Here is a 22,649-nt window from a genome sequence, read left to right on the forward strand (position 1 = left end):
CCTTTACGAGCAAGCGGAAGTGCGTACAAATGATACAACCCACCCAGCTCCCAACTCCCACCTCCCAGCTCCCAGTTCCCAGCTACAGAGGGGAGCCATGACCACCCCACGCTGTGCGCTTGGTCAAGCAGATATTCCTCCGCATCGGCATACACCCGAAAAATCTGTTAGCCATACACGAAGAAAAAAAGAAATGTTCTTCCAGAAAGCGTTCTCAACCAGAGACTAACGTGATTCCCCACATTTGCTGGCAGCTTCTACTTTTTCTGGATTTTATTTACTCCGTATTACCAATTAGAATAACCTAGTTAGCATGCTTGGGCCTTTGTGCCCAGTGTTACAGTACGTTTAGCACAGGGGCGGGTGGAACGGGGCGACTTGAGGACTCATTTCAAGGGGATAAGGAGGACGAGGTTGACGACGACGACAGGGCATTCTAGCGTGTGGAAAATTGAAATTGAAATTGGAAGGAGCGAAGCGAAATGAATTCTGGTGGCGCTAACTGGCCGGCCAGCTGATGGCCGTTGCCGGCTTCCTGCTGCGAAAAGCGAACCCAAACCTGGTTTTGAACGCATTTGCTGGTGGCATAATTGGCGCTTATTTCCTGGACAGATGACGACTTCTCCGTCCTCGCTGCGTCTCATCAGATGTTTTGCGCCTGTCGTTTTTATTGGTCACTGGAGGATGAGGCTAAGGATGAGGCCCTTTGACCGGAGAAGCAAGCAGCTCCCCTGCAAAGTGGTGGTGGGGTCCGGCGTGATTGACAGCTGGGCGAAAGTTTCGTTGTGCCGGGCACAGATTATGCATAAATCTCAATAAATTTCAATAAGCAACAAAAGCCGTGCTCCGGAGCTCCTTCTCGAGCTTCCTTTGAAAGTTTTTCCAAATACCTTTCTTGTATTTTTTATGTTCCTCTCCTTAATTCGATTCCTAGTGCACTCGCCCTGTGTGCTCGCAACTTTGTCAAATGAAGCGTATTAGGGCTAAAACTTTTAATTGGTCAAATGGCTGACAGATTGGGCGCTTAAGTGACTTTTACACACACTCAGTGAGTCCCCATCGCAAAGTTGAATTTGCTTGCCACTGTCGGCCAGTCCGAGGAACTCATTTTAATCGGATTTTACACGTTATTCTTAAGCTGACAAAGAGGAAAGTTTCGTGGCTTCCTTATGGCTCCCATTTTCCTTTCAAATAAAATGTATGTTCCTCCCATAAACCCTGCCCATAAGGCGAGCATCGTAGCAACTACTTGGCGGGAGACTTCCGCTCGCCGGGCGTGAAATAAATACGTTGATGTTTTTGATATAATATGCCGAAAATGAGATAAGCAGCGGAAATCCCATTGGTGCGTATGTTGCCGAGACAAATGCTGTCTGAAAATCCAGAGTGGGAGGCCCGCGTGGGGACTGCCCGGATCCGGATTCGGATTCGGATCCGAATCCGAGTGGGTCCAGCAGCGTGGCAGGGATTCAATTTCTCAAAAGGAATTTTTGAGCACGCTGAGCGGCGCACAATGTGTCAGTCGTCAGGACTGGCCCGGGGGAGGTGGCAGGCTCGGGGCTGGAGCGCAAAGGTTACTGGGTGTAAGTGCAAGTAAATTACAACTTGAGTGAATTTCATGGTGTCAACACAAGTAGTGTGGCAGCGGCAATGTGTAGCCCTTTCTGCGGAAAGGCCAAGTAATCGGGCAGGGCGCCAGGCATCAAACCTCAATGACTGCGAGCAGCTCCAATTTGCAGGGTGCGAATTGAATAAGAGTGGCAGAAAAATGTTGCTGAATTATGCAGAAGCACACGGAGCTAAGAGGCTGAACGACAAGCCATCTTGATGTCCCAGATAAGCTAATTTTCTGACATGAAATGCAAATGGGTAAGTGGGCTAATTCGCAGTCGCAGTCGAAGCCAAAGCCAGTGGCTTCTTAATCAGATGCTTTGTGAGTAATAATGCTTAAGAGACTTGAATTGCAGTGAATTATTTGGGCCTAAATCATTCAGTCGAGGGCTGTTTTAAATCTAAGATTGTCGTCAGTGGCTGGAGTAGTTTAAATGGCCATTCACAGCCACTGAGGACTGAGCCACAGCGTCGCTCGTTGTAAGGCTAATAGCAGCCACTTCATTTGTGTCACTCGATGGTCCTCAACACGTGACAATGGCAGCAGCAAAATAAACACATGCCCGAAAAGACGCACGCACGAGCTGGGAAGTGGGTGGTGTTGCTGGAGCAGGGCAGGAGCCCGGAAAGTTTACAAAATCTCAAATAAATACACGGCAGCCAACCACGTGGGATTTGCATTAGCAGCTCCCTTCGCTCCAGACTTTCCTCTCCTAATGGCATCAACGTACAAAGACTGGCAAATTATGTGGCACATTTAACCTTCTTGCGGAGTGACTGTGGGTGGGGAAAGTGGCTCCTGAGTGACTCTCGGGGTGCAGCCGAGATCAGGCTGGGGTCTCCGTGGATAGAATGGCCAACTATATTTTAAGGAAACTCCCATCCTCTATTGATACCACTCTTGGGCGCATAAATAATACTGTGGAATGGTTGGTTGGAACCCCACGACCTGCTAATTGCCCATTTTGTGTGTGATGTTTAGTCAAACGTTATTGAGCCGTTAATTAGTCGAATTAGTCGGTGTCAGCCCGATAGCCCGGTAGTTGTCCCCATCCAAACCAATTGAGTGTTAAATTATTTTTAATGAGTTACACTCAGTTTATGCTGACAATTTGAAAAATAAAATTTGGCAAGACTTTCCACTAATGTGTTGATTGGCATTGGTTCTACGCATCTAGAACGCTACTATAGGGTCTGAAGTCTCTTTATTAAAATGTTCAGCAGATAGCCCTTCTCGGCAGATTCTATTCAAACTGGAACCTTGTTTATGGCCATGTTCTTTTCCTCCAAAGACCTTTTAATAATATAAGCCATCAGAAGCTCGGTTCAGTTATTTGGCAAGAGTTAGGGCTTCTGTTAGGGCTTAAATGGCATTCAAGACTTTTCGCGACCTTGCCAAAACACTCTTTGAAAATAATAATACAAAAACATGTTAAACTCTGTCAATTAGGACCTTTGCTTCCCCGTTGTCTGTAAGTTTCCAACCGGACTTTGCGCTGGCTTTATGTAGCATACTTTTTCGGGAACCCCTTCCCACAATATCCTCCATTTCCATGCCTTGTTTCTTTCTCTAAAAAAAGTTTATTTAATTTTAAATATTAAGTCATCTGCAGGAAGGAAATACATAATATTTGATGGAAATCACTGGAAAAAACAGAATATCCATCTCCTTTTAATTTGCATTCTTTGCGACGGAGGGTGGGTGGCTCTGGGGTGGAAAGTTTGTCACAATTCAATCAGGAGGCTGTTTTCCTTCTTTATGTTGTATGTTGTTCGGGGCTTTAATAAATAAATACGAGCGCAAAATTACATTTGGAACCCGAGGGGAAAAGGAATCCACTCAATAAATCGCAAGGTGAGACCTCGCTGCCTTTTCCTTTCTTTTTTTCCCTGCATCTCCCCCTAATAATCAACGGCAATTCACTTTCGCTCTCAAGCGCACTCATATAAGCACAATTTTGTGGAAAGGTTGTGTGGGGGTGTGAGTTGGGGGGTGGGGGTCATGTGGGTGATGTGGGTGGGAGTCAAAAAATGTGATTTGAATTTTTTGCTTGTTTCTTTCGTGGCCAATTTGCAAATTTTCGCAAAGGGGTGGCTAAGACCGAGCGAGCGAGCGGGGGAGGAGGGAGGCCGTGATAGAGAGACAAAGGCGGCCTGAAAAGCGGCAACACAAATAAACAGTTAATGCTTTTATGCAAATTTATGCCATTAACACAAATAAGCACACAGCCTCCAGTCGAAATTTGAAAACAATTTGTCACTCAAAAGTCACTTTCGGCTTCCTGTTCCTCCGATTGGCGATGGCGCTTTTTTATTTTTTATCAACAGGCTTCTGATTCTTCCACTCGTATGGGCGAACGTGTGTCGCCTTGAAGGGGGGAGGGGAGAGCAGAAAGCAGGAACCCCACTAAAACCATCGGTAATGAAGATGCCTAGTCAGAGGCAGTGCCAGTGGCAGCCACAATGGTGCTGGTGCAGGAGCTCCCAAACTGGCAAAAATCAAAGTCACATTAAATTAAAAGTAATTTGTTTGCCAAAACACCCAGGATGGCTCCAAGGGCGGGGGCGGATGGGTGGCTGAAATGTGAAACTCATGCCAAGTGGCAGTGGCAGACGACGAATCCACTAAGTGTGACTGATGCTTAGTGGCATTTAAATGCTTCGCTGCCACAGAAAGTCAATGTAGAAGGAGACACAGCAAGTACCAGAAATAAAAGAAGGCTCTTATTGCCTAAAAAATATGACAGCGTTTTTAATGATGCTGAAACCCCGCTGAAAAAACGATCCCAAGTGTCTTTCGAGCCAATCAAAGGACCCACTCCCAGACCCAGATCCAGACCCCCTTCCAAGCTCCATCTTTGTTCGGGTGCTTGCGAGTTGATTTCTCACCGGCAGCCCAAAAGTATGCAGCGAATAAGAGCGCATTAATAATTAAGGAGCTTCGGTGCTGCCACCTGGAAGTGCCCCAATCCTCCCCCGAACGCGACGACCCAGTGCAGTACATATAAATGGAAATTACATTTGAATTACATTTGATCTTTTATTTAGAACTGCCGATTAAACACTGATTTAATTCCAAGATTCCAAGGCTGATATTATTTATGCCGGCCGGCCCCTGGATGTGTTGTGGGCTCGTGTTTATAAATCAGTGCAGAAATTATGATAAATTGCGAGAGCAGAGTATGGTCAGGAGAAAGTGCTAAAAATTCAACGGGAAATCTATTTTCATTAGGGGTCTGCTTGGGCCCGGCGGTGGAAGTGGGGGACTCACTCCTTGGGCGATTCATTCCCCTTATTTATTTATTATGCTAAAGTTTGGCAGTGCCTTTGTTGTTGTTCCTGCTGTTGTTACGCACAAAGTTTGGCATATTTGGAGAACTTTATTATTAGCATGTTCCGGGCCAAAGGATGATGATTCGGCAGCCGTACAGTGCGATTAAATTTGAATACTTGTGAAAAATTCCTCAGACCCTGCCTTCCACTCTTGTGGAGCATCGGGAGCATTTCAATTAAAATGCCGAGCCGAAGACGACGAGAACGCTATCTCTGAGCGACACAAATCGTATATCGACCGCAGACAGAAAATCGGGCGGGCAAACGACTTTTGCTTAAATGCTTTTGGCTGCCCAGAGGCATCACGCGACGGTGAAGGCAGCGAAGCCAAAAATGCAGTCCAAACTGGTTTTCATTGCAGAATAGGTGGTCACCCCAACGGACTTGTTTGCTGACTTTGCGCTTGAACTTGGCCAAAAGCAAGTCGGCCCGCAAAAACAAAAATATAAGAGTACTCCACGCATCGCACTCCTGGCATTCCTAACTTCCTCGCGGGGCTGGTCGACTTTGAATTTTTAATTTGTTTCGTGCGGCATATCTGCCATGCCATGTAGTAAGAATGTGGCCAAGTGCAGCCGCTGCCGACTGCTATTGCCAACTTCATTAGGGTCAATAAACGCCAGCACATAGAGATGCTTCTATGGTCATATCCATGTCTGAGTGTCTGCGATCGTGACTGCTCCAGCCAGCTGGAGTGGCTAGTGGCTAGATCTCGCAGCCAGCTTGTGCTGCTGTTGCCAAGTCGAGTTGTCTGGGATTGGAAATCAGTGATAGCCGTATGCCGGTAAACTATTTTTTAATCACTTGCTACTTTTTTCCGCAAGAACTTCCAGTAGAGGATGAAAACAAAACTTACTTCGCTTTACGCGTTCGCTCTGGGAACACCCATTTTATTCGTAGTCACTCTCCCATAAGATTCTTAGTGCCATTCCCCCTGATAGTGCCAGTTTGGAGACTTGTCTGCCACTTCCATACCCTGTGGCAGAGGCTACGATAATGTTGTCCAAGAGTGGGCATCGCAGGGACGGAGAATAAAGCCATATCCGTTTGTCTAACCATTCTAGAAGTCTCGGTTCTCAACGCTCACTACTTTCCTTTCTTGTTATACAAATTTTGTTGCAATTCATGTCTGTGGTCGGTGGCGATGACCTGTCATCTCGGAGTGATCTTGAAAGCGATTTGTTCAGCGACTGGTGGCCCAACAAGTGGAATGTCCGATGCGAATCCCATCCTATTACTATCAGAATAAAATTCGCTATTAAAATAAGAAAAAATCAAAATTTCTGCCTTGTGAGGCAGTTCTTGTGCGCATCAGATGCTCCCGGGAGGTCTGCTGCGCTGACTTGCCGCCGGAAATCAGCAAAGGCTCCTCCGCTTGCTGGCCATCGGCAGGTCTGCCTTTCCGCGCCTCCGTGGCAGGAACTCTTCTACTGGCTCGTCATAACAGACGAAAGCTCCGCTTCCCCTTCGTCCTTTTCCAGACTGTGGACGTACATGAGGAGCTTCCCCTTTTTGGCCGAGAGAGAGAGCTTTCTGTTAGCCAAGCTAGCTGGCCCCTCCGAGTGGTATAACAGTTTTGTGCGGCATCCTCGCTTTCATTGCGTTTCCTAAACCTGTTTCCTCGCACACCAGTTGCGCATTTATTATTCATGGAATCGTGTGGCATGCCACTTCTTCCTGTTGCTTCGCGGCTCGTTCTTGGCTGTTTGTATGCCAAGTGCTTTACTTGCAACTTGGCACTGGCTGGATGGTTGGCTGGCTGGCTGGCTGGCTTGGCTCCCTGCCCGTCTCTCCGATTGCGATCAGTTTCTGTTGCCGTTTCTCTTTCTGTTTTTGTCTTCGGATGGCTCGTTAAACCTTGGCCTTGAGGCCCTTAAATGGCGCGCTCAAAAAGAGAAGAAACTGAACAAAAATACCAGAAAATATTGCAGTTGCCAAACTGGATTCTCCACTATTTTGTTGTTATAGAGACTTTGGCTTTGTTGTTCATTTTATAAAATTATTATATAAACCCCAAAACAGGACAGACTAAATTGTTATTGAGAGATGGCTTAGTTTAAGATTTTTATATTGGGGGCACTGGCACTTTTTCTGTTGAAAGCTCATTAGCCGTTTGTTCCGCTTTTCCAAATACCTCGTGCAGTTGCAGCAGGTTGAAGCCACCTAATCCCTTTAAAGCCCCATAAATCACACTTAAGTCGGGAAATCAGAGGAAACACCGTCTTGGCCAGCTTATTTTTTGACCTGGCCCTAACTATTTTTATATAGAGTCGTGCAGGTTGGCGGAGGTGGCAGGGTCTTACTGTTCCCGCCACTTTCAAAGGACTCCTGGACTTGCTTGCTTGGTTGCAGCCACTCCTTTCTATTCTTCTATCATTTAACTTACTGGCCACAGCACTCCTCTTGATTATGAGAAGTTTCTTTTGTGTCTGCACTTTTTGTTTTACAATTGGAACTGTAATTTTGGCTGAAAATGCTCCGAAGAAGACCTTCCTGGCTTTAATTAAGCGTATGGCTCTCTCATCCCCTTAGAAAAAATGGGGCAGAAAATCAGTCCAACACCTCTTCAGTTGCAAGCATAATTCCCTGCCACCAAAGCACGGTAATGAAAAGCTCAGACGCCATCAATAGCCCCGAATCGGAAATCAGGAATCAGGAAGGGACAAAGTGGACAGGTAAATAAACTTAAAATGCGCCACTTGAAGTGGGGGGGGGGGGGGGGGGGGGGGGTCAGTCAGTCAGTCAGACAGTGGGCCAGGATACGCCAGGATATGCCAAGTAGTTGTCGCCGTGGATGCCGCCTTCCTCCTTTGACGACCCAGGCCGTGGGCTTCGGGCTCGCCGTTCTTGGTCCAATCCGCTTAGCGTCGTTGCTTGTTGTTGTCCTTATTGGTTGTAAGTGGTTACAATGGGATTATGCTTCATTACGCGAAGACCTTCAGAGCCATGACTTTCCGGCTCCGGCTCCTTCTCGGACTAGTCGGCAAATCATAACGAACTCTCCGCGCCATTAGCGGGGCTGTATGGCCGCCACTGAGGTGGCTACAGACCCGGCGATAATGGCCAAAGCACTTGGGCTAATGGCTCTGTGGCTCTGGCCCAGTTCGATTGATGCAGATTGGAAATGTCGACTGCCTTATTATTTTCACCGCACCCACTTACACTCTCGACAGCCTCGACGCTCGAATTCCAAAAATGCAGCCTGAAAGAAACCCCAGGCTGTTGTGGTGGCTGCCGCCTCGATGTCCCTTAAGCTCCCACCACCCGCACATCTCCATTGGGCGCCGCCACAGGACCGCGAAGTGCCTGCCATTGAAAAGTTGCCAAACTAGTTTCATTCGACGGCCTCCATACCTCCATACCCTATTGAAAAGATATGCCTAGCAGATACAGCCTTTTGGGGGCTCTAAAATACTTCTATAACTTGCATTTTTTGATGTGCCAGCCAGCGAAGAGTTCATGCAACTGGTTTTCCTCCGCTGCAACTTCGTGTTGCATGCTCCACTGAACTGAGTAAAAGATTAGGGACGTTGTGGCGGGACAACAAGTACTTTGGGTAATTATGGCACTGATGGTACGACAAGATCGGGAGATCTGATTCCAACAGTAATAAGCTTCGGGAAGGCCTCTTTGAGGAGGCCAGTGGCTTAATATCCGGCGCAATATAGTCTGAACCAAGATGGGGCGACAGTTTTTGGCCATTTCGCCAGGCATTCGTGAATATTCTATGAGTGGGGTCTATGGGTGGCAGTGCCAAGGCGACACTGAGGAGGAATGCCATAAGCCAGGCTAAGCCCAAGACAGGCATTTGAAACTGGTAACCACTGTTGGAGCCTCCCAGTTTCCATCTTCTATCTTTAAATACACTTTACTTTAAAGCATTTAATCATGTAAGAAAAAGATTGTGATGTATAACGAGAACTACATCGCGGTACTCGGGCGTTCTAGGGCTCTGGGTGGGGGACTCTGAACAAAACGAATTCAAGAGCGGGGAACGAATAAGAAAGTGAGGAGTACTAACTGCGGCTACTGCTGCAGAAGAAACATTCGCCAGAATTAAAATGTGGCAGGCTGCTCCGTGCCATTCGTTGTTGGTTGGCTGGTTCGACCCCCCGGCCCCGCTGCCCACTCCACTGCCGCCAGATTCGCCTGGCTTCTTTCGTTTTATTGAAAATGCTGGCTGAGAAAGAGGAGACTGGTGCTGCAACTTCGACCAGTACCAGCAAATGCTGTTACCGCATATTTTCCTCGCCAGCATTCGACTTGCAACTGGCTGTCGTCTGCGGCACCCAGGCATTCCAGTCTGTTGTGGCAGCACTCTCTTGGAGCTTCACAAGCGACCTAAACTCGCATTAAGTCATCTAAGCCATCTAATAAAAAATATACTTTTATAGACCTTTTCGATTATATCCCTAGACCCTATTACTTATTAATTTAGGACCTCCATTAGGGTATTTGTGGCTGTCATATCGGTTGCCTGCCACTCTTTCTTTGATTTTTTTTTGCAGTCGTGCTCCACCAGCTTGTTGCACTTGAATTGCCAAAGTCAACGGCACTGGGGCTAGATGGCTTTCTTAGCTCTGTCTGCGGCGGCTTCGCTGGCTGGATTCCCGGCTCAGTACTGCGCTGCCGAGATTGAGATTCATTGCTTGTTGCATGCCCCAGCCTATTGACTAGCTGCTTCCCCCAGCCGCGCTTGCATGCCACGAACACACTCATGTATGCCAGCCTGTACATGTGCCCCATGCATCTGGAGAGGCATGCAGCTTGGCAGATGAAGCCCGAGCAAGTTTCTCGTAGACAGAACTGCATTCTGCGCGGCTCTATTCAGTTTTGTCTTCCGTGCCATGGCTGTACTTGGCGGCCTGGCCGACTTGTTCCTGCAACATTGTTGCCCTGGCAGACCCCCCCACCCCATTGTCAGATTGTACAGCCAATTGGGCAGGGTATTATGTAAAGCGTTCCATTTGGTTGCCAATTTTTACGGCTTAATCAATATTTGAGTTTGAAATTTATTTTTATTTTTTCCCCGGCCGGGTCCCGCTTTTTATGCTCCGTGCAGGTAAGCTGCGTTTTACATTTTGTTTATGTTGTTGTTTTCCAACTACCTACGGCGGTAGCAACAAAAACAACAGCATAATGGCTAAACCGGCTAAATCGCATGATTGGCCGGAACGGGAACGGGGGGGCGAAACGACGCCAAATCATTTAACGAGCCCGGCTTAGATTGGGCGCGTATTGTTTTATATCGGTGACCTCGTGCAGCCTACACTGGCAGAAGGTTCTGAAATGGGAGAGAAGGCTCTATCTTTTTAACGAATATAGAATATTCTTCCATGCATAGGTTTATAAATACATTTTCCTCAGTGTACTGCCATGAAAGTTGGCAGCAAATTGCGCGTAAATCCCATAAACCGTTTACAACTACAACAGCTCTCCTCGGCGGCGTCATCGATGACGATGCTGGTGCTTATGCTGTTGATATTGCTATTGTTGTTGTTGCTCTGGCTGATGCCACAACTGCCGCCGCCTGCAACAATAACAAAGCGATTTTTATGCACACAGACATTGGCTCGTCGTCGGTTTTAACGCTCCTCGGATATGGAAGTGGAAGTGTTTTTTTTTGGTTCCATATCCCATCCATCCAGCGGGGATGAGGTTGACGAAATGCCGCCCCAACAGCCAGCTGACAAAGCTAAACCCCCGCTTCGGTTTATGGACTAGCCGGGCTAAAGGTCCTTAAAAAGGGAGCACAAAGAACTAAATACGGAAAATGAAATTTATTTTTATTAGCCGGGGCCCGTGGAGAGGGCGCTTCTCCAGGCCGTCCGCCCTCTTCCAATCAAAGGCATCATTTGCATGTTGGGGGAAAGAAAAGTGCATTAAGGGATTTAGGTGTTGCATGTGTGTGAGTGTGTTGTTGTGTCGGTGAATAGAGGTGTATGCATAGGTGGGCTCTGTCTCCAATTGGGAGCCTTAAATTTCATTCGATGGATATTTTTTTTTCCACATCACATGGTTTTGAAAACAGGAATTAGTTTCAATCGAACTAAAGGGGTTATCCTTCATTATTCGACAACCGGATTGTCTCTCATAAGTTACTATTATTATAAACGATATATTAAGTTTGAAAAAAAGGATATTCAGACCATCGTGGTTCCAACTAGATACTTGAGTATAATTCAACCTAACAGTTTAAAGATATTAATGCTATCCAGATAATGGTATTATTCCCTTACTATGTTGAGATAAGGAAAGGATATTCCGACTTGGAGAATCATCATGGTTCCAACTACATTCTTGAGTATAATTGAACCTAAGACTTTAAAGATACTAATACAATCCAGATATTGATATTAGCTCACCATGTTGAGATGTCCTTTGAGACTTGAAGAACTCATCAGGGTGTATAGGATTAGGCATTCTAGCTCTAGTTACTAAGGTTACTAAGCTAGTTACAGGATATCTTTACAATCCAGACTACTATATATTCCCTATCCCGATAACACAAAGCTTGCAAAGAGCTTTCGCGTAACAGCTTTGGACTACCCCTTGCCAACTGTTAGGCCTCCAACTACCCCTTACAACAAAGTCTGCTCGGAATCTACCCCTGCCGCAGGGGGAGACCGCCCCACGCCACCACCCAGCCGCACTCCCACCGCCCGCATACCGCCGCCGAGTTCCACCTTGCCGACATGCGCGCTGCCGGATTTCGGAGTCGACGTCGGCCGTGGGGTCGGTCGGAAAATTCGGTCGGCTGGCCGTTCGCTCCGCGCTGTCGGCTTTCCCGCGCTTCGGCACTGGACTCTGTGGCGTTTTTGGGGGGTGGCACGGGCTCACCTGAAGGCCGAACCGAGCTTCGGCACGCCGTGCGTGCATGTGGGGGTGTCTGTGTGTGTGTGCGTGGTTCATGTGCCACCCCCTTTTGCTAAATTTCCGAAGCAGGTGTAACAATTATTATTTTCTCGTTGATTTTGCTGCCGACGTCGTTTTGGCTTTTTTCTGCTTCTGCCGTGTCCGTGTCTCGCTCCCTCTCCTTCGCACACCTTTGGCGGCCGTCCCGCTCGCACCTTTGCCACCGACGGGCGCGCACGCATGGCGCATGCATCTGCTGTCTCACGTAGGAGTGCGTATGAGTGGGTGCGCTTTCCCAGCGTGTGCCGCCTGTGTGTGTGTGTGTGCGCCAGTAATGTTACTGCAACAATTGAGATTACAACAAAGGTAGGGGTGGGGGCTGGCCTGGCGGGCCACCTTTCGGCTCCCGATCCTCGAATGTCTTATACGGGCTGCTGGCGACCTCCCCTCTCGCCCCCACCTGCAGCGTATAAGAGCCCGGGACACAATGGACGGTGGAGGGCAGCACACCTGAGAAAATCACCGCAGCGAGGAAGATGCCATCATATGCGAACCGGCAGGTAGCACAGAGCCGCCGAGAGCGGAGAGGCATGACAGAGAGCGAGCGCGGAAGGAGAAGGCTGGCTGGTGGCAAAGGTGTGCTACTGACGGTTTTTCGGAGTCGCGCTCTGCCTGGAGGAGAAATTCTGCCGACCAGAGCCGAGGCCGTGTGCCGTTCGGGAGAACTCTTCGTTCTTTTGGCCGATTCAGGTTCTTGGGCGGCCCACTGTTGCTTTATTTTGGTTAATACGCGTCGGCGTCTCAGTCGGCATCGGCGCAACAGATTCAATCCAGACAAAAGCAGCGACGCTCGCAGAGGCGTCCGACTCCGAAACAAAAAGGTATATTACCTTAGAATGCCTGGCGCTCTTACTTCAGTCTTCGTACAGTCTTTGCTTTAACCCGTTCCACGTTCCAATCTGTCCGCCGCTCGCTCAGCTCAGCTCGTTGTGGCTCTCTATAGGAATCAGAATCGAGAATCGAGAATCGAGTGCTATATGGTAGAACAGCAGCGGCAAGAGCAATAGCAGCAACAGCAGAAGCAGCAACAGCATCGCGTCGGTAGTCTGTTCCGTTAGCTATCGCCTAACTCGGAAGTCCGCAGCCTCTGTCTCAGTCTCAGTCTCAGCCTCAGTCGCAGCGAAAGTCAAAGTCCTAGTTTCTGCCGCCGTCGCAGTCAGCAGCGCATCCACAACACCCAAAAACCAACCACCGCCGCCACACACCTCCATCGAAGCAGACGTCACCACCACCACCCCCGTAGCAGCAGCATCAAGAACAACAGCAGCAGCAACAGCACTCACGAATTTCAATATACAAATCAAAGTTGGGCTCAAATCGAAATCGGCCGCAACAGCAGCAACAACGCCTCGCAACTCCCGCGGATAATGACGAAAAGTAAAAAATAACACGCGCAGTTCGCATCCAGTGCTCGGCTTGAACAGATCACACCTCCAGTACCACAGTACCACAGTATCCAGTATCCAGAATCCAGCATCCAGAATCCAGTAACACTCGCCCCAGTTAACAAAAAAAAAACAAAAAAAAACTTTAAAACCGAATTCTAATCCGAGACAATCAATCGAACTTCTTCCGGCTTCTCTGTGGTGTTTTCACTTTTCGCGTGTGACTCTAATCAAAAGTCTTAGCCATCCTAGCCAAGCTTTATTTTATTTTCCAAGTGTCCACTTAAGCACCTTGCGCTCCCAAAACGTAAGAATCCTGAACAATAAGACGGAAAGATGACCATTTTGTGCTCACTTATAGCTCACTATATGTTAACGATTTAACGGAGGGACGGGCGGGGAATAGTCGAAAATGGCTTGGGCAAAAGTTCGTTGCTCGCGAAGAGCCGCTCTCCAATTCTTCTGGTTGATATTTCCCATCATTTCTTCGGGCCTTGGCAACAACAAGTTCTGAGTGGCGAGCTCTCAGGTCTGAGTTCTGAGTTCTGAGCCACATTCCCTCTCTTATGAGTTGTCTGTCCTGTCTTCTCCCGATTATGGCCCAGACCATAGCCGGCTCAGCAGAACAGAAACCCCAGCAGAGTCTCGCCAACAAAGAAACACGTTTTTGTGTTTGCGAGCCACAAAAAAAAGTAAATAAAAACAAAAGCAAAACAACTCGAATCAAATGCGAAGAAAAGTAAAACAAAGCAGCAAAAAAAACGCAGACGTAGTCTTCCTCAGTTGAAGCCATTCGAGTCTAAGGCCTGGCCATAAAACCTTATGGCCCAGCGTTCCAATAGGCCGCACACACAGACACCACCGTACCATCGGATGTGGCTCAGAGCGGTGAGCTGGGAGCTAGGCCAGGCCGTAGTCTCTTCTCGGCCACTTGTCGCTGTACTAAGTACGCTTCCAAATAATTCCCGTAGTTAATTTTTATTGTTGTAATTACACGTCGTCTGGCAGAGCGAGGGGGGGGGGGAGTGGGACGACGACGGCGATTCGCCCCACGCGGCACTTCTTGCCGTGAACTCTTCTTACCTGTTTCGTTATGTACGGGCCAGCGGGCCAGCGTATGTACAGCGCATATTTATGTGTCTGTGAGGGTATGTTTTGCACCAAGCCCAAGTGTGACTCAACAAAAACAACAGCGGCGGTTGGTAGCACAACAAACCGGTAAAGCTAAAGAAATATCGTGCGTGTGTTAATCAGACGAGAGCAGGAGGTAGGAAAGACGAGCACTTGGCACTCATTTTCGCTCACCAGCTCACCAGCTCCGGCAGCTCCCGGCCCAAAAACGTGTTTATTCGCAGCTCAGAAGCAGATAATAAAAGACTGCCTGCCCGGCCCGAAAAAAAAACCTAAAAAAAGTTCAATTATTTATTTTTTTGAAGCGCACAAGCGAGCACAAAATGATTCAAAACGCGAAACATTCCGTGATTTTTTTATGCCTTTGTTCCAGAGCCACAATTACAAGACCCATCCAAACAAATTATTGTTGAAACAGAAAACTGAAAACTGAAAACCAAAAAAAAATATAAATACATCAAACAAACTCTTCATCCAACTCTTCAACGACTCTGACTCGACACCTAATTGGTAATAAGAGCTAACTATTATTAAATACTCATGCCCATTGTGTCTCGTTTCCTTGTTTCTTATTTTGTTATCAAAATTGATATTTAATTTATTTGGCTCATCATTTTTTGTACAGTGGCTATTTTTTCGTGGAGCTTCATGTTTGGGTTTGAATTGGCAACAGAAACAGAAATTTCAGTCCAAAGACGAGACATTTCAAAAGTTTATTTTTTTATTTTAGTTTATTTGTCACATTCTTCTATTCCATCAGAAAGTAATCACACCAATTCTCATCTCTTGCCCAGCTGTAAAAACTCTAATAACTCACAAATAATAGAAGTCAGAACCCAATGGCATCGAGTGTCCAAAAGCACATTCTGGTATTTCTCTAAAACCCAAAAAAGAAACTCCCTTCCGATTCCGATACCCACCCGCTCCAAAAAAAACCCACCCATCAGAAATCAGCCATCAGCAATCAGCCATCAAAACATGACCAAAAGAACCCCCATTAAAATATAAAATTAAAGAGATTAAAAACCTTTCAAAAATCACAGCAAAATCACAAAACAAGAAACGGGAGTAGTGGCGAATTGTTGCTAAGTCGAGTGAACTTTATTGGAGGCAGAATCAGAATAGTATTTTAAATATATATATATATATTTACACACAAATCGCAGAATCCTCTTAGGACGCTCGCGGTAAAGTTAATTGTGAATTTTATATGAATTTATATATATTTGTGTGTTGGGTTTTAATTTTGAGCGCGATTTAAGGGCGTTTGAAGGCAGAACGCAGGGGAGAATCAATTAGGAAGGTTGCAAACCGCAGAAGTCGGCAGAATATTATTGGAAAAACAGTGATAGCTAGGATAGATAGTCGCAGGATATCCGCAACGGAACAGCGGGCTAGGAAAAGGTTGTTTAGTAATCAGAAATAAAGTATAAATATTTACAAGAGCAGAAGGAGCCCAACATATCAGCATCGCAGATCAGAGAAAGTACGCTCCAGAAAGGGAATAAAATAAAGGAGACGCATTGATAAGTAGCTGGATAGTTATCGGATAGTAGGTAAACAATCAAATCAAACCATCTCGGTTTAAAAAGGAGCTAGGACGTATCATCAGGCGTGATAAAGTCAATTTGTAATCTATAAGCACAGATCGTCAATCAAAGGACCCACTACCCAATCAGTCCCTCAATCTCAAAACGATATTTTAATGGTAAACTCGTCTCCGTAGGTAGAGTAAGGATTACAGTTTCTAGGGTTAATAGGAGGGATCGAAGGGCGAAATCAATGCCTCGATCGACAAGAAATCGCGTTTTGACAATCACACGAAATTAGCGTATTTCATATACACATCATCGCAGTAGCCATTGCGCGATATATAGGATTTATATACACTCCTCGTATACATCTCCTCCGAAGCGTATATTTATAAAGAAAACTTTTGCTAGCTTTAGCACTCTACCTTTACTCTATGACAATCTCTAAGACAACTAACTGAAACACTTATATCAACGTATCAACAATCTACAATCAGTCTACAATCAATCAAACTTTAAACAATCTTAACGGTTTTCAAGTCTATATATACAGATCTACATTATTATAGTCCACTACCAGTAGTGATATTAAGCATATTAAGCATATTACGATTAGACAAACACTTTAAATACCGCTCAAAATCCAGTAAAACTCAGTAGTCATAAATGTTGTTTAGGTGTCTTTTTCTCAAGTCCGCGACTAGTTGAAGCAACAATTCGCGTAAAGCTTAACGTACACAATTGGCATAGGCAGTGATTCAAGAAAGTAATTGGCATTGTCTCCTCACAGTAAGGGAAGCAAGCATCATAACCCCAAGCACACACAGTACCACAGTTACCACCCCGCATAACTCCTCCTCGACCTCGACCTCGACCCAACGACCCAATCTGAATCCGGCGAGAAAATACCAAACTAAAGTCGACGCTATCACGAAAGTTCAAACTCGAATCGCGCCACAAATCACGGAAATAAAGCCCGGGAAAGCAAGTGAATAAATAGAAACAGAGAGCAGAGGAGTTCTTTAATCAACATTTGTTGCCAATAAACTGTCATCATTGCCGCGTTAACAGAAACCACGGCGTCCGCAGCGATTGCAGCGCTCAGTATCAGCAGCAGCTCCCAAGCATCGCTAGCCGTCAACGCCAACGCTAACGCCGCTGCCAACTCCAACTCGCCAGCCACGCCCATTGCAGCGCCGCCCACAACACCGCCAGCGGTAGCAGAAGCAGCTCCAGTAGTCACAGCTTCCGAAACAGCACCGCCCGGGGCAACGGTAAAAAGCGAGATCATCGTATCCGGCTCCGAATCGGCCAAGTCCTCCCCTATACAAGACTTAATCATGGTAAGCGCCGCTTAATCAGTCGTCCTAAAACCCAATTAAACCGCACCCGTCAGCCTAATCTGATCTGAAACCGAGACATCAAAATTAGAATTGCAATTAACACTACCACCCCACCTGTGCAAAATAAATAAACTGAATTCGAACCATAATCAGGACCTGTATATCGATGACCACCTTGCCATATAAGACTTGTTAACTACTATGATATGTAAACCATGAAGCAAAGATATATAATGAACTTGTACAGTTTACTATGCTAACTCCTAACTATTTTTGGTTACATCTCTCTCTCTCTCTGCCATAATTAACCTAACTCTACCCTAATATAACCGCCACTTTCTGCTTAAAGAACTTCTTCTAAGGCAGGGTTTCCAGCGTCCAGTGGCTCGGCATGCGTTAATTATAGGTTTGAGCTTAAGATTATTTTGTTAAGTTTTTGTTACCCACTAGTCTTTATTTAAATCCTTTGTATATAGTTTACTTTTAAGTTCGCTGCCGGTCCAGCCATTGGCGTGGAAACCTAATCGGATCGAGTCGAGGTCCGACCCGTGATCTGGAAAGGTTCTTCCACGGTTGCGGGCGGGCCTGGACCTCTCCAAATTGGACAACTCTCTGTGCTTTCTGTCCCCCGTCTCTGCCTCTGCCTCTAACTATCCCGCTTTCTGGTCTCTACAGTTCCTATCGTAGACTACTATCCACTCGTAGCGCTCGCTGACTCTCACTGCCTCTTACTGCCTCTCACTGCTCTCCTTCTCTGTCACCTAAGCTTCCACCTACCAGTCTTCTATCTCTGGCTAACTATCTCAGCTATCTAGATCTTGAAACCCGAGTCTTACACTGTCAAGCCTCCTGTAGCCCACTCCTTTCTGCAGCTCCCAGAACACAGCTTTATGATTTTAGAGGATCAATCCCTGAGGGAACCACCACTCGACACCGAACTCCGAATACACTCTTCAGTTCAGTTCCTTGCATTCCTTTTTTATGATTTTTGGAGAAACAGAGATCCAATTCAAAGACCAAACTGAAACCCATAACAAACAACTCGCCAGAAAATAATATAAACCAACCACGCACAGCAAATGCAATTGTTGCACGCACCGCCGTCCACGCATCCGCATCCACATCCGCATCAGCATCCGCATCCGCAGCACCCGGCTACAGCCGCCGCCGCCTACCAGGCCATGCAGGTGCATCAGCATCAACAGCAGCAGCAGCAGCAGCAACAGCAGCAGCAGCACCAGCAGCAGCACGCGGTCTTCCACCAGCAGGTTGCAGCATTTGCCGCACAACAGCAGCAGCAGCAGCAACAGGCGGCGCAGCAACAGCACCAGGCGCAGCAGCAACTGCACCAGCAGTTCCACTACCAAGCCCAGGCGCAAGCTCAGGCCCAGGCCATGCTGCAGACGTACATGCAGTTGCAGGTGAACAGTGCGGTGGCTGCTCCCGCCACGCCCACCAAGCCGGCGCAGCCCTCGCAGGTGCCGGTGCCCGTGCAGGTGCCCGTCTCCGTCTCCGTGCCAGCCGTGCCGGCGCAATTCTTCGCCGCTCCGAGCACCCCGCTGACGATCATTCCGGCGGCGGCGGTGGCCTCCTCGGCCATGTTCGCCACCGCGGCCACCCCCACCTCGGCGGCCACTACACCGACCAACAATGTAAATAATACAGTTAATCTATCTGCCGTAACTAGAACTACTACCACTACTACTAAGAAGCAGCCGCCGGCAGCAGCGGCTGGGATCCTGGGCGCCGACCCCGCCGACGGGCTGGGACTGGGCTTGGGTGCCGTTGCTCGGGGCGAGGGTGGTGCTGCCTCCCTGCTGGGGTCCGCACCACTGCCCGTGCACCCTCTCCCGCATCTCCTCCCGTTGATTGGGGGCGCTCTCGGTTTCAGTAGCGCCAGCAGCGGCTGCAGTTCTGCATCTTCTGATTGTTCTATGCCATCGCCAACTTCACTACACTTATCTTCTCCTAAAAAGGTTTGTGTGTTCACTAAGCGAAACTCTAAACAACTCTCCTCCCAGATCCTAAGTTCTTCAGTCGCTCTCGTGCCGAGAAGTAGAAGTTAGCTGCTTTCCTTTTTATTTTACTAACCACTAACCAACACACATCTGTACCCACCCGCTTTGCCTGCCATTTGAACTATCATCTCTCCTGGATGCCAACCAGAACACTCATCATCTCACACTGTACTGTACTAACTCTCGTAGACTCGTAGTTCTTATTGCTGTTGTGTGCTCTGGTTGTTGTACGTAGTTGCATCTCACGTTTCGTATTTATTTGACTGCCCTCTCCGATATCTGTAAGATCATTAAGTTAGCCCTAAGAGAACATGTATGCTAGTCATAGTACCATTATATTAAGCCCTTTGACCTTTGCAGGCTCTTGCACTCTACATATTATTTCTGCCTCTTGTTATCCTTTTTTTTAACTATTTAGTAAAGAGCCCAAAATGTATCCACCATTAAAGACAATAGTGGACAACTGCCATCAAAAATTTATAAATTTTTTTGATTTAATAGATGTCCTCCCCCTCCTCCTCCCCAGGTAGTTCTCCTAGATTGTCGCAATGAGCTGGCTCGCTGCATATTTTATTTATCAGCCATAACTATCGCGTTGCAGGCGTGCATTAGCCGCAGTTGTTTGGCCAGCACTTACGACCTGCACTGCCTCGGCCATCTGTTCCGCCTCCTGTTGATCCTCCGACTGTCCTGGCCTCCAGCCCGTATTGATTAGTCGGCGATGAAAATGTCGCTGCAATTTGTTAGCAAACTGCAGCGCGGAGGGAAAAACTGCCGCCGCCTCCTCCACTGCCACTGGCCCAGCTGTGGTCCGTGCCGGGGGCCAGGCCTTGTATTAGGTGTCCTGGAGCCTTGGTGTTGGATGTCGACGGTGCGTGTGTGTGCTGTCTTTGTGTTGTAATAGGGAAACCACCGCCGTTGCCTGCCACATTTATTATCGATTTATCGCGGCACACAAGGTGGAAAGGAGTAGTGGCTGCCACTGCCACTGCCGCTGCCTCTGCAATTACCCCCGACTCTCGTTAATGTTTAAACTGTACTTAAATGACTCTATTATGAGTAGCCCTTTCCCCGCCTCGCCGCCTTCAGCATTAAATTATCTGTAATTGATTTTGTTTAACACAAGCGCCCCTCCTGCGCCGCATCGCCCCCGTGCATTATCCATTAGCCCGATTCCGAATGTTGATTTTAGTTTTTGCCATATTTGGCTTGGTGTAATTATGGCTGTCATTCGGAGCAAAAAACGACGGCATTTTAATATTATTTTGTTTAAACTTGCCACCTGCGAGTGTAGCTACAAGCCACATTTTGGCAAATATTTGTGTCAACATCAATGAGCAACTGCCTGGCGAGTGCCAGGACATTTCCGGGGAAAAAGCTGGAAAACAACCCCAAGGTGCTAATAAAGACCGCGAACAAATCCCACAAGCCGCCGCCACACGATAAATAAGGATATTGACAATAAAACATGAAAGATTCTCCGCCGAGGGTAAATAGAAAATTTTTCAAATTAGTAGGAGGGCGCCGGGGGATTCAAATAAGTGTGTTAGGCGGCAGAAAGTTGGCGGGCAAGTGTAGTATGAACTCGCTTTGAAGTACCGGATGATTCGGAGTCAGTCAGGCTGCACTTCCAATAATATGCCAGTCGCCAGTGCCAGTGCCTGTGCCAGTCGGCAGCGTGGACGGCCCTCGGCCAACTTACAAAAGCACAAATAAACTTTTTAAATTTAAAAATTCATCAAACTTTCAAGCCGACCCCGGCCAAGTCAAACAAATTAGATGAGCGACGGGCGCGGGGTGCGGAGATAGAGTGCCGGACAGTCGAGCGAAATAACACAAATACGCATTATACGTACAGCGGAGCATGTCCTGTATATATGCGTAAAAAATTACATTAATCCGTAATCGAAAAACTTGACTCCTCGAACACGGTGCAAAAGTTTCCGCCTCGCGATTCGTAATAAGCGCTTTACAAGCGGCCGGGGCCCAGCACGAAAAAGTGTTTTCCAACTACAAAATTTCAATTATTCCCCGGCTCACGGGGGTCTTGTCCGGCAATAAAACAATTTAAAATTTAAATGCACCAAAGTGTCCCTTGTCCTTGCCAGCGTGTCCCCCAAAGTGTGCCAAGAAATGGGACAAGCAATATGTTGTCCAAAATAGGTGGGGGCACTGGCAGCAGAATCGCTTCGTGCTTGCAACAAATTGAGATGAGAAAATAAAATTCAATAAACTCTTGTTAAGCACGCAGCGATGGAGGTCATGGGGGGCAGCAGGGATCGGCAGCTGCGTGCTCCGGAGCAGGACAACGTTTTAAATATTGACAGCTTCGAAAAGAAGCCTGTTCGTCATACCTACCCGGACTGTCTCCGACTCCGTCTCCGAATCCCGAATCCGATGACGAGGCTTCCAAGTAAATAGATAAATCAACCCCAGAGACATGTACACCAGGCGTTTTTGCATTTATCAAAAGCCGGGTCCGGGCGCCGGAAGCAGGGAGCCGGGCGGTCTCGCCAGAGGTTGCGTAGGGACTATGTCGAAGGACGACAGGACATGATGCCGAGCATTGTTATGATTTATCCGGCCCTCAATCGATTTTCGTAGCACACTTTTTTGGGCGGGCAAGAGGTGCCTTGCTTCCCAATCATAGCGGCACCCACAATTGCGCTAATCAACGAGCTCTCGGTGTTCGAGGATTATGCGAGGACCCAGTACCAGGAACAGTGGTCGGTAGCCCGACAGAGGCCCACTGTGAGCCTTTTGAGGGTCCTGCTGTTGGTTTTCCTTGCACTCGCCTGTCGTTGACAAATAAATTAAAAAGTTATGACTAAAAACGTTTCTTTCTCGGCAATGGAATGAAATTTGTGCGCTCGGACAGCGTTCAGTGCTCACTGCTCAGTGCTCAGTGCTCTGGCGATGCCGCTGGCCAAATTTAAATTGCTTTTGTTGCGCTTTTGTAGTTGTTGTCTAGTTGTTCTCACTGGAGCTCCTGGCACTGCTCCTGCTCCTGCTGCTCCTGCTCCTGCTCCTATTCCCACTCATCCGGCGGTTGCTGATGATGATGATTTTCCTTTCTGCAGCGCAAGTTTTCTTTGTTGTTTGCACAAATAGTTTTGTCGCCAACGCGCTTCCATAAAAATGCTGCATATTTTCTTTTGAATGGCGCTCGGGAAAAATCTGAAAAAAATCAAATGCGAAAATGGTGAAAGTGTGTGTAGCTGCGAATTAAGTTTGCCGTTAAACGGCCACGGCTAAGCGCATTAAGAAAAGTTTTTGCATCCACTACTGCTATACCGTTCTCCATCTCCATCTCCATCCTCCTTTTTCGACCAAAACTTTTTCAAAATCATTAAAAGCTTAAATGCGGCGACCAGCGCAGTC

At 47.4% G+C, this 22,649-nt stretch overlaps 1 protein-coding gene and 1 long non-coding RNA gene across 21 annotated transcripts in view; both read left to right on the forward strand.

Annotated features, from left to right (window-relative positions):
• The window catches only part of heph (polypyrimidine tract-binding protein 1 heph), a 119,639-nt gene that overhangs the window by 26,863 nt on the left and 70,127 nt on the right, over positions 1-22,649 (forward strand). Inside the window, exons 1-2 of one of the 20 annotated variants that reach the window (XM_017244473.3) lie at positions 16,960-17,250; positions 18,327-19,226. The exons of 16 other annotated variants lie outside the window; for them this stretch is intronic. In XM_017244473.3, the coding sequence (XP_017099962.2) occupies positions 17,248-17,250; positions 18,327-19,226 (903 nt within the window). In that variant the 5' untranslated portion in view covers positions 16,960-17,247. Of the gene's footprint in view, positions 1-16,959; positions 17,251-18,326; positions 19,227-22,649 lie in introns of those variants that run through there. 3 more of the 20 variants (XM_017244488.3, XM_017244505.3, XM_017244549.3) reach the window with 3 other exon arrangements.
• Positions 13,374-16,689, forward strand: LOC138926764 (uncharacterized). The gene is made up of 3 exons (XR_011443392.1): positions 13,374-13,551; positions 14,749-14,885; positions 15,170-16,689. It is a non-coding gene; the product is annotated as an uncharacterized lncRNA (long non-coding RNA).

Source organism: Drosophila bipectinata, chromosome 3R (genome assembly GCF_030179905.1).
Source record: "Drosophila bipectinata strain 14024-0381.07 chromosome 3R, DbipHiC1v2, whole genome shotgun sequence".
Taxonomy (NCBI): domain Eukaryota; kingdom Metazoa; phylum Arthropoda; class Insecta; order Diptera; family Drosophilidae; genus Drosophila; species Drosophila bipectinata.